The 16,277-nt window shown below is 34.8% G+C and overlaps 5 protein-coding genes and 1 long non-coding RNA gene across 6 annotated transcripts; 2 read left to right on the top strand and 4 right to left on the bottom strand.

Moving 5' to 3' along the window:
- The first annotated feature begins 105 nt into the window (after window positions 1-105).
- LOC123229345 lies at window positions 106-1,162 on the top strand. The gene is made up of 2 exons (XR_006504860.1): window positions 106-817; window positions 966-1,162. It is a non-coding gene; the product is annotated as an uncharacterized LOC123229345 (long non-coding RNA).
- Window positions 1,163-1,206: 44 nt separating this feature from the next.
- On the bottom strand, window positions 1,207-4,312 carry LOC123229338 (enoyl-[acyl-carrier-protein] reductase [NADH], chloroplastic-like). Its single transcript, XM_044655103.1, has 13 exons — window positions 4,152-4,312; window positions 3,626-3,928; window positions 3,438-3,547; window positions 3,287-3,342; window positions 3,099-3,183; window positions 2,977-3,024; window positions 2,682-2,756; window positions 2,498-2,609; window positions 2,346-2,397; window positions 2,213-2,264; window positions 2,059-2,116; window positions 1,660-1,758; window positions 1,207-1,584 (listed from the first exon to the last, which is right to left on the bottom strand). The coding sequence occupies exons 2-13, from the start codon at window positions 3,900-3,902 to the stop codon at window positions 1,427-1,429; spliced, it is 1,182 nt and encodes a 393-aa protein (XP_044511038.1). The 5' UTR covers window positions 3,903-3,928; window positions 4,152-4,312; the 3' UTR covers window positions 1,207-1,426.
- Window positions 4,313-8,998: 4,686 nt separating this feature from the next.
- On the top strand, window positions 8,999-11,525 carry LOC123208800 (zinc finger CCCH domain-containing protein 14). The gene is made up of 3 exons (XM_044626353.1): window positions 8,999-9,277; window positions 9,834-9,891; window positions 10,577-11,525. The coding sequence occupies exons 1-3, from the start codon at window positions 9,190-9,192 to the stop codon at window positions 11,313-11,315; spliced, it is 885 nt and encodes a 294-aa protein (XP_044482288.1). The 5' UTR covers window positions 8,999-9,189; the 3' UTR covers window positions 11,316-11,525.
- A 220-nt stretch (window positions 11,526-11,745) lies between these two features.
- On the bottom strand, window positions 11,746-12,664 carry LOC123211604 (18 kDa seed maturation protein-like). The gene is made up of 2 exons (XM_044630781.1): window positions 12,557-12,664; window positions 11,746-12,331 (listed from the first exon to the last, which is right to left on the bottom strand). Exons 1-2 carry the CDS (start codon window positions 12,641-12,643, stop codon window positions 11,924-11,926), a joined length of 495 nt encoding a protein of 164 aa, XP_044486716.1. The 5' UTR covers window positions 12,644-12,664; the 3' UTR covers window positions 11,746-11,923.
- A 756-nt stretch (window positions 12,665-13,420) lies between these two features.
- Window positions 13,421-14,119, bottom strand: LOC123218306 (18 kDa seed maturation protein-like). Its single transcript, XM_044640058.1, has 2 exons — window positions 13,956-14,119; window positions 13,421-13,865 (listed from the first exon to the last, which is right to left on the bottom strand). The coding sequence occupies exons 1-2, from the start codon at window positions 14,061-14,063 to the stop codon at window positions 13,524-13,526; spliced, it is 450 nt and encodes a 149-aa protein (XP_044495993.1). The 5' UTR covers window positions 14,064-14,119; the 3' UTR covers window positions 13,421-13,523.
- Window positions 14,120-14,526: 407 nt separating this feature from the next.
- On the bottom strand, window positions 14,527-15,103 carry LOC123223844 (protein LE25-like). The gene is made up of 2 exons (XM_044647292.1): window positions 14,987-15,103; window positions 14,527-14,928 (listed from the first exon to the last, which is right to left on the bottom strand). The coding sequence occupies exons 1-2, from the start codon at window positions 15,101-15,103 to the stop codon at window positions 14,527-14,529; spliced, it is 519 nt and encodes a 172-aa protein (XP_044503227.1).
- Window positions 15,104-16,277: the final 1,174 nt, after the last annotated feature.

Below are 16,277 nucleotides of genomic sequence, written 5' to 3'. Positions count from 1 at the left end.
TTATTATATGTTTGAGTAATTATAAATTAAGAATAAAATATCATTTAATTATATAATGATATATATAAATAAATAAATAAATATATATATATATATATACACACACATACACAGAATAGAATTGTTTGATACGGCCTGAACCTTGGTTACCCATTGGAATGACGATCGGCTACTTAAAACGAATGTTATCAGAGTCGAGAGGAGGAAGAAGACACTATTCATTTGGCATGATATCATAGTTGAGTGAGACTTGTCCATAACTAGTGTCCTTGATACTCCAAAAGCACCAAACGAAGTTGTCCAACTTAACCTCAACGCAGGGTTCCGCCTTGGTGACGATCTGAAATAGCACCAGTATTCCCTACGCCAAGAGCCTTGTCTTCAAGTGCAAAATCAGGGAAACACACTCGAATCTCATCGGCAAACTCCCACATAGCTTCGCCTGGCGTCAGGCCTTGCCGTTGAATAAAGAGTTGAGCAGCAGGTGTGTTGTGCCTCTTGACCATTATTTTGTCGAGTATTGTTTGCGGAACCAAGTCACAAGGTCTGAGGAAAGGAAGTACAGGCCTGTACTGGAGCATGAATGGGCTGCATCATGGAAACGTGAAAAACGGTTTGGATCTCAGAATCTATTGGTAGTTGTAACTTGTATGCAACCGGACCGCTTAAACGAGGAATCTCAAGAAACGGCCCAACGAATATGGATCAAGTTGTTCAGTAACCATAGATTGGCTTTACATGAACAACTAGGATTCTAAGATTACCCTCAGAATGACCATGCGGAAGACATGTTGCCATTCGCAAAGGGAAGCTTCAGGTGAGATGAACAAGTGTTACAAGCATATTTTAGGTTTTCCTGTCAAAGTTTATATATTTAGGATTTGTTTATAACTGGAGTGGTTTAGGTCCTTCTGTTCTCATTAGTTTTCCTGTTTACATTCTTCAACAATGTTCTTGTTCTCAAGGAAGAAGTGTTACTGATCTTAAGACCTGTCTCTGCCATGCGGAATCGAATCACTTGTTGCCAAGAACCTTTGATTTCAGTGATGATCAAGAAATCAAAATTTCGTTAGGCTTTAGTGATTTACATTGCTGGGATAAATCAAGAAAGCATACTGGCTTCTGCTGGAAGAAATAAAAAACTATGCCAGTATTTTTCTTATAGATGTTGGTGGATGCCATTTCGATGGTTTCTTCCTGATCACATACACACAATATGTTTGGCGTTCCATATATTAAGTTAAACGTTGCAATAACATTACAGGGTCTATTTTGCAACAGAACCCAGAAAGCAAAATTAGTAACACAATTCATATGACACAAATGGGGGATTGAAATGGTATAAATAATACAAGTAGGAACAATAATTATTTGTTCTAATTCAAAATTCAGTAACCCCACCAGACAATCAGAGTCATCTCAAGTTCTAGCTTTGCTTACCTTTTGGAATGTCAAGGTTTTCAAATATTGGACTGTCAACTCCCACTCCCATTGCATGGAGGCCATTGTCAACGTACACAATGGCGCCAGTGATTGCTGATGCCAAAGGTGAAGCCAGGAAGGCTGCAGCATTCCCTACCTCCTCTGTTCCATTACAAAGGTTATATATTGAAACACAATCACATGCCAGGTTAAGAGGTGTAGTAAGTGATTACTCACCCGCAGATAGTTCTTTCTGTAAGGGTGCATTTTCTAATGAGTAATCAATCATCATATCGATAAAGCCGATCGCTTTTGCCGCACGACTTCTAAGAGGACCTGTTGAGTTTTAGGCAGCACTAGAATGTGAGAAAATCATATATGGATAAATGTGTTGATGAAATATAGCAAAATTAAAACTTTTCTATCTAATGTGTGGAAAATTTATATAACGGCTCAAGAAATCCAACAAAGATCGAAGTTTAACAATGTGACCTGAAAGCTTAAGTTGACAAGCAAGAACCTAACACTGGTACTAGACCGAATAGCACAAAAAGGCAGAATTTTCCACTGGCTGGAAAATGTCAAAGACTGTAAATTGGTGAAATGACAATGCCCATTATGAAGTAGCTATCATACCTGCAGATATTGTGTTGACTCTGATCTTGTGTTTCCTTCCAGCTTCAAAAGCCAGAACCTAATCAAGCAATAAAGTGTGAAAACTATCAAGCAATCATCACAAGTTTTAGAAGAAATTGAAATATCTTAAATATGGTCAGCTGGTAATACTCACACGTGTGTCACTCTCTAGAGCAGCCTTAGCAGAGCTCATGCCTCCACCATATCTGAACATGTAACAGTTTCAAAGGGTGAAAATCATTCATAACAGAGTGAGCCTAGCAAATAACAGGTACAAAGAAATATACCCTGGAATAATCCTTTCAGAAGCAATGTATGTTAGAGAGATTGAAGCACCACCTGAAAAATCAACAACCATTTTACACTCTAGCATTGCTTTCTGTGCATATCCCAGTATATTTACAAATAAAGAAAAACCAAAGTTGAGTGAGAAACATGCCTGGATTCATTATTGGAACGAAATGCTTGAGTAAAGAAACAAAAGAATAACTTGATGCAGAGATGGCTGCAAGATATCCGTTTCTCGAAGTCTCCAAAAGAGGCTTGCTGACCTGTGAATGATTTGTTAAAATAAGGTAATTGGCATTACAATCCTGGAAAAACAGCATAAAAGAGTGCCGCACCTCTGGCCCATTGGCAAGTGAGTGCACAAGAATATCAATGCTACCAAAATCCTGTTTTACAGATTCAGCAACCTCCTGCAAAACCATAATAACCAATTGGTTAAGCACGGTCCAGTTTCTTAACTAAAGCCCAAAACAATGATTTCTACAGTTACTGCAATTTACCATGAAAAGAAAAATGCAATTGTTACAATTTAAAGAACTTCATTTCAGATGGTGTTCATGAATATTACTCATTAATCAAATTTAATTAAAGAGTGTCTACTCTAAAACCGAGTAACAAACAATGATATACCTGAACTGTCCATTTTGAGGACCCAGAATAGCGTTTGTTTGTTTTTACCTACAGAAGACAGCAAATACGAATATAATAGAGATTTGAAATAACACACTGGAAACTATATAAGGAATTTTTACATCTTCAGGAACATCCTCGGGATTGTCAAAAACTGCATCCAACGGATAAACTTTGGTAATTTCCATTAATGATCCATCTGGTAATCTGAAATATCAAAGTTCAATCAGCAAAGGCAGAGAGTCAGAACTAGCTCAGTAAGCCCCATTAGAATAGTACGTAATTCAGGAAAAGCGCAATGTGCTGTTACATGCGAGATTCGTCAAACTTCCCACGCCGTAGACTGCTTTCAAAGATGTTCAGTGCCTACATAGAATGAATCATACTATAAGAAACCATGCAACTTTGGAAGAATTTGGGATGTCAACAATTACAAAGATTTAAGTTCAAATTTTCCATACAGGAACCCAGGTCCCAACAAGAATTTTGGCACCTGCAGCTGCAAGAGCTTTTGCTATTGCCCAACCATATCCGTTATCATCAGCCACACCAGCAATGAATGCTCTTTTACCTGCTCAAAGATGTCTCATTGTTAGATGTAACACAAGATTGGCACAAAAACAATTAGGCAAAAATGGAGATGTACGACCTCTCAAATCAACAGGCAATCCTGGTAGAGGCTTGTTTTCATTTTCTGCAGACATAGCTCTTGTTACAAACTTAACAGATTTAGCAGGCCTCACCGTCAAGCTCTGGAGCGATGGCTTCTCAGACGCAATCCGAGAAGAGCTTGCAAGCCTCTTCCAAGATGCATTTTGATCATCAATCCTAAAACTTGCTCTACTAGACATAAAATTTTTAGGAGATGACGAAACACAAGGCTTGATCACTGTCATTTGTGTCCCAGAAGTCGCTGCCACAGCCATTTCCAGAAACCTAAATCAAGAAGAACCTGCAAATTCAATTGAATTGGCAACAAAACCACCCATGAAATATGTTTCCCATAAAAAAAAAAAAAAAAACAAATTCAAAGATCTCAAAAGGGGTTGATTGAAACACTAATACACTCACAGTAAACAACAGACTGAGAATCTAAAAGGCTATCAGACCTTAAACAACATGAAAAATATCAGAAAAACAAATTCAAAGAATGAAAGAAAGATCTCCAAACTCACCTCTGCAATGCCGAATATTGAGAGAGAACAAAAGGGGTGAAAGTGCAATGAATTTAAAGTTATGAATGTAAGAGTTGGTGGTGAGAGTTTAAGAATGGCTTAGTTTCGATGAAATCAAAGTTTGGTTAGCGATCATTTAAAGTGCAGGCATCTTTGGAATTATCAAAGAAAGTCTTGTTGAGCGGTTGGTTTTGGCGCCCGTGATAAATGACCTTTATGCCCTTTCATGGGTTTTATAAGGCCAAAAGAGTTGGTATATTGGAAACTCAAACGGATGACTGTTAAGGATGAAAAACTCAAATTATCATCTATAAATTGTTAAAACAATAAAACTATGTGTATTTATTTTGGGTACATAAATATATACACATTTATATGTATCATCATATGATTGGATGATTTTGAATTAAGAATAAAATAATAATCAATCATATGATGACACATATGAGTGTGTATATATTTGTGTATTCAAAATAGGTACATATAATATTGTTCTTGTTAAAATTAATAGACTCAATTAACTTTAATAATAAAGTTATTATTTAGCTATATTTGGGTTGGATAAATTATCTGAAGAGGATTGCTTAACTGCAACAAGAGCGTAAAAAATTAAGCTTTTCTTCGCCTAACCTTTTTTCTTTGTCAAAGTATTTACTGGTTCTCCAGGTAAATATGTAGGTCTAGTAGAAACAATTAGAAGGTTTAAATTGATCTTATCTGGAGAATTAGATATTTTTCTAGAACATGCCTTTTATTTGGCAGGTAACATACATGAAGCTATTGTGAAGGCTACAAACTTAGAAATGGAGAACAATTTGAAGAAATGACCTTAAATCTTTGTGTACTGACCCTTACTCGAATTGTTTGGGATTCAAAAGTGAAAGAAATAATTTTATCTATAATATATTAAAAATAATAAAATTTTATCTCATTTACCTCCATAATTTAAAATACTAACAATTTTTCTTCAGGATTAAACTTTGAAAAGTTACATTTCTCCCATAGGGTTTCATTTTGAACCAAACTTCTCCGACATTGAAATTTGTCCATTATCTCTCTTTCTCTGTCATCGACAATCACCTTCCTAACGGAATCTCTCTCTCTCTCTCACAACATCATGACGGTTGTCATCTTCATCGTCGATGCACCTTCATCGACAATTCATCTTCGTCCAGAGATAAAGACATGTTTTCGTCCAAAGTTTGCCTTCATCGATGATGGATGTCGTCTTCATCGTATTGTTATCGAAGAGAGATATTCCATTAAGAGGGTGATTGTCAATAACAGAGAAAGAGAGATGGTGGTTGGATTTTGGTACCAAGAAAGTTTGGTTCAAAATGAAACCCGGGGGGGGGGGGGAGGGGATTGTAACTTTTCAAAGTTTAATCTTAGAGAAAAATTGTTAGTTTTCTAAACCAAGGGAGAAATGAGATAAACTTTTATTGTTTTTAATATGTTATAGTTAAATAACGATTTTATTTCTAGAGTTAACTAAATCTGTAAATTTTAACAGTTCATAAATAAGAATTTGGGTTTTCCATACTTAGCGGGTACCTAGGCTTTCAATAAACCTTCGGTAGGAATAAGTCTTTTGGTCATTTTAGAAATATTAGGGTACTAGAGGTATATACTTCTTACGATTTAGATGGATTAAAAGATGTAGGAGTGTGTATAATTCGATTTAAATTATAAAATGAATCATATTATTTAAAAATTACAATTTAGGTTGGTTTGATTTTGGTTAACAAATTTTTAAAAAATAGTTTTTAGTTTAGGTTACAATTTAGGTGATTTCATACAATATACATGTAAAGATAATGACAAAATAAATATGAAAATATAAGTTATATCCATAATTGTTTATTGAAAATTTTGTCACACATATGTGTGTGTATTTAAAAAAAAAAAATGGTTTTCAGTTTGCTATTTTATATTTATTTTACATATTTATATTATATTATAAATAGGGCTGGATTTGAGCCGAGCCGAGCTCGGCTCGGCTTTTTAAGGGTCGACTTGAGTTCGGTTCGAGCTCGACTCGAGCCAAATTCTGCTCGGCTCGAGTTCGGCTCGTTTTCAGCTTGGCTCGGCTCGTTTATTATATCAAAACGACACTGTTTTGTATATATATATGGATCAAAACGATGCCGTTTTGTATAAAAAAATTTTTAAAAAAATATATCGAGTCAATCCGAGCCAGCTCGGGCTCGGTTCGAGCTCGATCGAACCGAGCTGAGCCCGGCTCGTTTCGGGCTCGAACCGAGCCGAGCCGAGCTCGAGCTCGAGCTGGCTCGGCTTGAATCCAGCCCTAATTATAAAAAACTATAATTTAATTAATTTTATAAAAATAATACATATTTAAAAGTAAATGAATTTAATAAGTTTAAATTGTAATCTAAACTGAAAAAAAATCTTATTTTTTTAGTTTAGTTTAATTTGGTTTGGTTTAAAAAATTTTTAAATTATTTTTTAATTTAATTTAAAAAAACTCTCATACTATATTAAAGCGAACTATACACACCCCTAAAAAGATGAACAATAAAAATGCATTTTATCTAGATAAATTTTATTAAAAAATATATGATTATTACAAGGGTAGATTTTTTTATTACATTTAAATTATTTTTTATTCATTATTACCAAATGCATTTTCATATAATTTTTTATATACCTTGTTTATAAAAAGAATATTGAATGTGAAATTTCATGCCAAACAAACCTAATTTTCTTGACATAAATCAATAGTGGTTAAATTATTTTGGATTATGAAAGTGGAGAAATAATAGAATTGTTTTATTTTTTTAAAACAATTCTATTATTTAATTTTAGGTTAAGATTTATTTAGCCCAATTCTAGGCCCATGACTCGGCCCATAGAATCCGATGCCTCCAAAAATTAAGCTAACGTCATCAACCGTGAGTACACATAACGCACCCGAATCTAAATGAAATGAAGCAGTCAATTTTAAAACTCTATTAAAAGTCATCTTAACGATAAATTCTTGACCCCCCCTAAGATTTTGTTTCTAAAAACACCCTCCATAGTTTGGAAATCATCACAAAAGTCCTCTGTAAGTATTGATAACTCCTCTTTGTCTTTGTTATGGGAATTTTTTGTATGTGAGAAAAAATAGTAGTGGACTTCAATTCTCTAGATGCAGCTAGACACATTAATTAGGTCGAGCTAAATGGAGACTCGATCCAACACTATAATATGTCGAATTCGACTCATGGGTCTTCCAAATCGGATTATAGGCCTTGGTGTTAGGTTAATAGGTCAACCTGACTTGATTGTTATTGTTTAAATATTAAAAAAATAAAAAATTAAATGTTTATTGGCTTCTACAGTAGGCAAAAGCTTATGCCACATAGACAGAAGTTATTCTTTTATTTATTTATTTTCCTCTTATATAAACAACCAAAATATTTTTCATTTTTCAACTTTATTTACAAATTTTTCAATCTCAATTTTTTTACTATATTCTCAATCTTATTTTCTTTCATCAATTTTCATTTTGAAATTGTATAAATTTGTAAATAATAATTCTTTCTATTTATAATTTTATTTTCATTTCAATTTTATCATTACGAAATAATTGAAATAAAATGTTTTCCATCATAAGTGAGGGATTATAAATAAAATGTTCAAGGTATTGTGCTTGATTTTAATAATTAAAAAATAATTTGTGTTTAAATTTTTAAATTAATTTAAAAATTTTTAAATGGATTGCCCCGATTAAGGTTTGACCTTATATATATAAGGTTGGGCTTTAAAAATTTCATGGGTCTCCTCGAAAGCCCCATCATTGTACAGGCTTAAGACCCGACCCATAGACACTTGTAGATGCAACAGACAAATAGTTCAACAACCAATGACTAGTGATCAAATAATTTTAAATTTTGAAAATCTTTTGACAATTATCAAAAAAAAGTCATAAGCCGGACTTCACGTCATAAACAGTTTTTTAATAAAAATGTTAATTTTTGCATAAATATAAATGTTATCAATGTAGATATAAATTGATCTATTTGAATTCAAAGTCATAAGTTGAGTTCTAAAGGAGTGAGAGACTTGAGGAGAAACATTTTCCTTCCAAAAACCTCTATATTAAAAAAAAAATTAGAGAAAAGAAGGATGAGGAGAGCCATTGTATTATTTTTACACTAAATCAAAAAATTAATGCATATACTATGAATGTAGACATTTCGATCATCAAATCGAATCACTTAGAAATCTTAGTGTCAACCTTTTTTCTTTACAATATTTTCACATAAATATCTCCAAAAAAAAATTATAAACACCCAAAATGGACTTATACGAGTTTAGTCAGACTTTAATTGTTTTTATTGTAAACTATTATATGTGAGATTCTAAATTACATAGATCAATTGGTAAAGAAAAATTGCATTAACAAATTTTACAAGCAAGTTTGAATTCACTACACCAAGATATATCATAGTAATAAAAAACTTAATTTGGTTCACGATGATTATTAAGGTTTTTATAAGTGTTTATTTCAGTTTACTAAAATACTCATCCTTAATCATTCAAACAAGTTTAAGATTAAATTTATTTCAATGGATTGATTTATGAATCGGTAAGACAACCAATCAAATTATGAATAAGTTGGATAACTAGTTCAGTTTTAAAAATATTACTTTAAACTGAATGAGCATGTATCTTGTATTAGGTTTTATAGGTTTAGCAATTGGTAAGTTTAATAAAGGAACCTTCCTTCCTGGGAGGTTAGTATAAATTTTCAAACTATATGAGTTATTTGAAATATACTAAAAGTTTAGGGACGTCGAAATTTAACCCAAATACGAATAACACGAGTAAACTTCCGATTAGTATCTTTTAGTTCTCACAGTTCAGCCTCCTCTCGCGAGTCTCGGTTCCATAAACCCTTAAGCTAGGGTTAGGGTTTTAGTTTCTTCTGTTTCTCCGAAGGATTACTTTCTAGATTTTATCTCAATTGCTTCATCCGGGTCTTCATACAAAAGGCTTTTTCGTTTGGGCTTTTGTTCTGGTTTTTTTAATGAATCCGGATCTAATGGATACCCGTAAGAGAGCGATGCCTGAAGCTTCTTTCAACGTCAACGGCGCCCTCAAGAAATCCAAGCATGGTTCGTTTCTGTCTTTCTTTAACTTTTTTTTGTTTTAATTTCGTTTAGTTGCTGTAGCAAAAAAGGTTTCTTTGAAGGGAAAAATTAGAATTTGGCTTGGTTTGATAATGTATTCTTTTTACTGGTCATGTGAAATATTTGTTGCAGCAATTAGCAATAATTATAATTTAATTAGCTGAAATTTTCATTGTTGCTTTGCTGAGGATAGGTCGATTATTTGGTATTTGGGATGAAGTAAACTGATTCATATGGATTATAAATTTCATAGACAAATAATTACGCTGGGCTTTGATAATCTTTTATGGCTTTCTAATGCATCTATTAGAAAGTATAAGCTACCACTTTTGAAGAATAATAAGACTTTCATTTTAGATTGGAGATTGGACAGCTAATGTGTTGATCCGTAGAAATGATCATGTTCTTTATAAATAATTATTTATTTAGTTTTAGTTTTTTAATTGGTGTTAAGAACTTAATTACCGAGATGGTCTAGATAATTTTATTGATAATCTGGAGAAACTTTAACTAAGAACAAGTAATTAATGTTTTGTAACAGAAACAGACAACTTGTCAGGTGTAGGAAGCAAATCGAAGCCATGCACCAAGTTTTACAGGTTCAAATCTTTGCTTGTCTAAATAAGCATTTTGAATTGCATTTTATGTTAATAAATTCTTTTAATAATTGATTTCAAAAGCTAAAATTCTTTAATACGCTAATGAAGTGAGAATTCTTAGCCATTACACAGGTACAAAATGTGGTTTGTTCTAACAAGATTGAATCTTACCGAGATATTATTCTGTTCACCGACTGAAAGATAACCATCTTTTGCGAAGTGTAATTGGCACCGTGAAGCTCAATGATATATGTCATTCTTACAACTGGTTTATATTATAACCATAAAACTTTCTGGTGATGTACTAATTTTATCTGCCTAGTTGATTAAGGTGCAGGTTTATGGTAATTATATCAACTTTTAGTTTTTACTCTTACTGCCTAACTTTGACTGGTAAGTACTATAAGAAAGACAATCTGTTAGTTTCTGAAACTGAGATAAAATGCCAAACTTTATGGCATTTCAGTTCTGATATTGTAGTTTCCCATCTTCTATGTATGGTTCTCTGGCAGGATTAAGTGTTTGGTTTTTTGTGTCAGTCTTTTACTTGCCATAACAAGTCATATGAAAACTTGTAGTGGGGTGTTTTTCTGGTTTATCAAATAAGCTTCAGATTGGGCAGTTTAATTATTTTCTGGGTGTTATGATTCCCCTGTGTCTAACATCATTGTACTTTAATTTGCAGCACTGCTGGCTGTCCATTTGGTGATAGCTGCCATTTTCTGCACCACTTTCCAGGTGGATACAATGCTGTGGCTCAGATGATGAATCTACCACCAACCATACCCCTACCATCTAGAAACATGCCTGCACTGCCACCTGCCTCAAATGGCTCAGCTTTTAAATCTCGCTTGTGTAACAAGTTTAATTCTGCTGAAGGTTGCAAGTTTGGTGACAAATGCCATTTTGCTCATGGTGAATGGGAACTTGGCAAGCCTATTGCTCCATCACTTGATGATCTCCGCAGCATGGGACCTATTCCAGGTCGTATGGGTGGCCGGATGGAGCCACCTGCATCAGGACCTGCTGCTAATTTTGGTGCTTCAGCTACTGCAAAAATCAGTGTAGATGCTTCCCTTGCTGGTGCCATTATTGGGAAGGGAGGTGTGAACTCAAAGCAGATATGTCGCCAAACAGGGGCCAAGCTTTCCATCCGAGATCATGAGACAGATCCCAATCTCAAGAACATTGAGTTTGAAGGCTCCTTTGAGCAGATTAAGCAAGCCAGTGCTATGGTAAGAGAGCTAATTGGAAGCATAGGTCCTGTCAACGCGAAGAATCCTTCAGGTCAAGGAGTCACGGCTTCTAGAAGTAACAACTTTAAGACAAAGCTGTGTGGCAACTTTGCCAAGGGATCTTGTACCTTTGGGGAAAGATGTCACTTCGCACATGGGGCTGCCGAGTTGCGGAAGTCAGTTCTGTGAGGTTTCAATTTCCAGATTTTGCTCTTGTGCAGGCGTGTATTAGAGAGACAGCGAGCTGTTCTTTGTATGTTGGTTTTGCAATGCTAGCTGAACTGCTGATAAAGATCAGTGAATTTGCGATTTTGACCTTCACTAGATTCATTATCAAATTATTGTAGCCTCTGTAGTCTTGACTTCATTCTTTAAAGTTGGCGAAGTAGTTTGAGAGAATTATTTTGTCATCTGAGTTCTTGTATTATTAAGTTAAAGCATATTCATTTTGAGTATTAGGATCTTGATATAATAAAACTATTAAAACACATTTTTAACGCATAATTTAAGTATATAAATGATTTGTGGTCATGTTATTAGATTATTTTAAATTAAATATAAAATAATATTTAATTATACAAAGTTATATTATTTATATATCAAAATTATACATAAAAAATGTTTGCATAACATTGCACTTATTGTCTTTCAAGGGTAGATACAACCAAAAGAAAAAAAGAGGGAAAACTCCTTGAATCCCTAATCTTCCACAGCATGATGAAAGACAACCTTATCCTCCCTTACAAAATCAAACTCTTATGATATAAATCCACCACAGCCCACCTCTCTTTCACCACTCATTTAACTATACGAGCCACCACTGGGTTCCCTCCGGCTTCTGTGTTATGAGCCATGGTGCTCGCAGGTGCGCTGTGCACTTCCATCGGGTGAGACTCAACCACTCCATCCACCACGTAACCGTCCGTGGGCTGCCCGGTGCCATGTCCGGGCATGGCGGACATCTGGTGGCCCCCAGTGGACTGCCCTTGCACCCCGGTGGTCGAATATGAGGCAGTCCCAGTGGGACTAATATTTGCACCAGGTGTGAAACCTGGATTGCTGGAACCATCTTTGGGAGAAAATCTTGCTTCTGCATTGTTCTTGATGGCTTTGAGCTTGTTGACTTCTGCTTGTGCTAACCTCTCTTCTTTCTTCTCTGTCGCCGTTGCTTTCTCCATTGGAGAATGAGCTTGCATCTTCTCCACCTGCACCACCATCCATTTTTCCGATCAAAACTTATTCATAATTATAAACTGTAAATCAATAATATAAAATTATCATTCAGTGTTTACACCATTGTCAAACATAATACGACAACGTCTGCATCTGAGAATCCTTATTCTTTCACGATGATAAAAGATTTATATTATATTTCTAGCGACTTGTTTGAATGCATAAATAAAAATTTGAGGCGGAGAAGATGATGAAACCTTCTCTTGCACGGTGGCCTTCGTCTTCTCCACTCCAGCCTTTGCAGAGGCCCCGGCGTTGGCTACTGATTCCTTCACTGACTTCATTTTCCTTTTAGCTTTTCTCAAATTCGATCGATTTGTCTGAAGAAATAAGCAGCATGACGTTACGGTTAAATAGAGGATGAAGAAATCATGGCATTGCGACACTTGTCAAGAAGTATAACACATGGATAGTTTTCAGCACTTTGTTTGCTGCTTCTCAGATGCCATGTGTAGGTTAAGGATTATGTAGCGGGTTGTGGCGACAAGAAGCCGATTCTTGCGTGGGTCATTTGAGTTTGATAATTTTTTGATCCGATTAACACGAGAACAGAATTTATCCATCAATTTAACGAGAAATTTTGGAAAATTATTTAACTCTTTTTTTCTTGGATCCACTGTGTTGACGAAGTTAGAAGGTAATATTGCACATCGATATAGTGATCGAATCGCAAGCCAATTACCAAGGCAGCTTAAACAAGTTGAATTTGACGCCAAAACCATTTAATCGAAACCAAAACTTGTTCTCAGAGTTCCTGTTAATAACCTCGCAAAGCAATAGAAAGTCTATTTGTTGTTCAACTTCTCTTGGGCGGTAGCCTTAGCCTTCTCCACGACCGCTTTAGCAGAAGCGGAGGCCTTGGCGGCGGATTCATCTGCACTTTTTGTGTCTACATTTTTCCCAAATTTTTTCAATCTTTCTCTACTGCTAATTGATAAATAATCTCGGCCAAATTCTTTGCATGAATATTTGACTTTAAATAATGTATAAATATTTTTCGTTATATTAACTTGCATTAAAATTGAAGGACTGGATATGATAAAAATCAAATCTTTATTAGTTCCTAAATAATTATAGCATTGCATCGTATGATAATTTAGATCAAACTCCCCACTTTTTTTTATATTATTCAAACAGGAAAACAGTGTCCTTGACAACCAAACACTAAAGGAACGAAACTTTAGCGGGAAAATATATACTACCAGCTTCAAATTTTAACTGTGCCTCAGCTCGCGACTTCAACGGTAAGCGCCACCGCCTGTGGCTCCGGGATGATAACGGTGTAATCATCGACCTAGTCTTCGGTGGCAGTACTGCTGGTTTTGGGAGGCTCGGTGCCCATGTCTTGTATCCCGGATGAGGTCCACGGGACTCCGCCAGGCGCCGGCCCTCCTCGTTGTGCGCCTTGGCAGCTTCCTTGTTCAATTCCGCATCGGTTTTTCTTCTCTCCTTCTCCACAGTACTGGCTTCTTTCTTCGCCGGGTCTCTCGTCGTCATCTTCTCTGCCTGCTTAAAAAAATTATATAAATTAATAAATGATTAAAAAATATATAATAAACATAAGAAAATATCAATAATATCAGGATTAATTATCACCTTCTCTTTGGTGGTGGCCTTGACCTTTTCCATGCCGGCCTTGGTGGAGGCGGCGGCGTTGGCTGCCGATTCCTTCATGGACTCTACGGCTTTCTTTCCTGACTGCATGTTATCAGATTTGTAGTTTTGATTATTGAATAGTGATAAACAACTACTGCTCGAAGGTAGACTTGATTTAATTTGAGTTGCTCGTGGGAAGTGTCGCTTAAATAGATATGGAATGGAAGATTCTTGTAATTGCAACACGTGTCCAATGCAAATGCAACGTGGGTTGTTTACGTGTCCATGCTCCTGACATTGTCATGCTAATGATAAAAAGGGTTATTTTATTAAAATTTTCATATATATAGGGTATATTTAATTTGTTAAGAATTAAATGTTTAAATCAGTATAATTAAACAATTAAATTAGATACAATTTAATGCTAATTCTTAACATTTTATACAAAAATTACAAAATCTCTACAAAAATTAGGTTTATAAACCATCAAAATTATTGATTTATTTTAAGCATAATTATCCTGCATTATTACAGGATTATATACAGCCAAATTTACATTCCTCACAAAACCCTAGGTGCCTACTTCAGCGGGAAGTCCCATCGGTAGGTCCAGGTGGATAGTGGGGATCTGTGGCAGTTGTTGGTGCTCCGTTGGGTAAACGGGATCCGTCGCGGCGGTAGTGTAGTGTGTGGTGGCTGTGGTAGTGTCACTTAGTGGATCAGTTGCTTTTGCTGTTGTTGTGTAACTCTCAGTACTTCCCCACGTCTTGTAACCGGGGTGAGGACCACCGGCCTCTGCCAGCGACCGGACTGCCTTGTTGTATGCCTTCGCTTCCACCTTGTTGAGCTCCGCCTCCGCTATCCTCTGCTTCTTCTCTATGGTGGCCGCTTCTTTTTCTGCAGTGTCACTTCTCATCAGCCTCTCCGCTTGCGTGCAGAATAAAGAAATTTTAGTTTCTTTTATAACAAGCAACTAAAACTTTTATGTTAATTAGGAAACTAAGTTAATAGTAATTATATAATTAAATTACTAAATTAGCCTTCTCTTTGATGGCGGCCTTAGTCTTCTCCATGCCAGCCTTGGCAGAAGCGGCAGCGTCGGCCGCGGTTTCTTTGACGGTCTCCGCCGCTTTCCTTCCTGTCTGCATTTTGATTTTCAAATAATTTGTAATTAATTAACTGAACAGGAGATTTAACTTAAATTTTATTTGGCGCTAACCAGACACAACAATGGGCGGGCTAAGGCCGAAGGCTCATACAGTAATGAGCCTTTGGACCGGGTCAGCTCATATATTTCTAAAGTCTGGCTCTATATATAATTGGGCGGGTTGGGTCTTAAATGGGTTGGCCTATTCAAATAATTTTTTTTTAAAATTTTAATTAAAATTTTTAAATATAAATTATTTTTTCAGTTATTAAAACCGAGAATAATACCTCAAATATTTTATTTATAATCTCTCATTTGTGATGAAAGAATATTATGTTTACATAATAAAAAATATTATAAATTTATAATATAACACAAATAAATTGATTTATATACTGTATAAATTATAAACATAAATAAAATATATATACTATATCATTTATTTACTCATTTTTAACATTTAAGTCTCTGAATTCTTTTGATATTGAATCAATTTATAATATTTTGTAATGATAAAATTGAAATGAAAATGAAATTATAAACATAAAGAATTATTATTTGTAAATTTAGATAATTTTCGAAAAAGAGTTGATGAGAAAAAATGAGATTGAAAATATAATAAAAGAATTGAGATCGAGAGAAATTGAAATCGATAAAGAATTGGATTGATTTATATAAAGAAAAATAAATAAATTTAAAAAAAATTTAAAGGCTTCTGCCTTCTGTTGTCTGATTTTTTTAATTTTTATTTTTTAAATAGTAATAAGTTAAGTAGGGTTGCCCTATGCTTTTAATATTAAAACACATAATTTGATTCAAAAGATCCATGAATTAACCCGGCATGCTAAGTACCTGATTGAACTTTATCGAATTAAACTTTAAATTCGTATTTTAGATCAAATCTTTATTTAGTCTCGTCCAATTAACGTGTTTAGTGTTAACAGTGTGCTTTAAATAGAGCGGAAAAAAAAAACCTCTTGGTTTATGACACGTGACGATGAGATTGCATAATTTTCGCCACGTGGATCCACGTTGCTCGTTGTGAAAGTTTTATGTTATACGTGGTAGCTTCTTGTCTATTGGGCTGACACGTGGCTGATGGAGCGGTTCTATTTGTAACCCACAAAACCTCAAATTATCTCTTTCCAAGTTAATATTCGCAAGAGCACAAAACA

Source organism: Mangifera indica, chromosome 1 (genome assembly GCF_011075055.1).
Source record: "Mangifera indica cultivar Alphonso chromosome 1, CATAS_Mindica_2.1, whole genome shotgun sequence".
NCBI lineage: Eukaryota > Viridiplantae > Streptophyta > Magnoliopsida > Sapindales > Anacardiaceae > Mangifera > Mangifera indica.
This window is presented reverse-complemented; position numbering and strand designations above follow the sequence as displayed.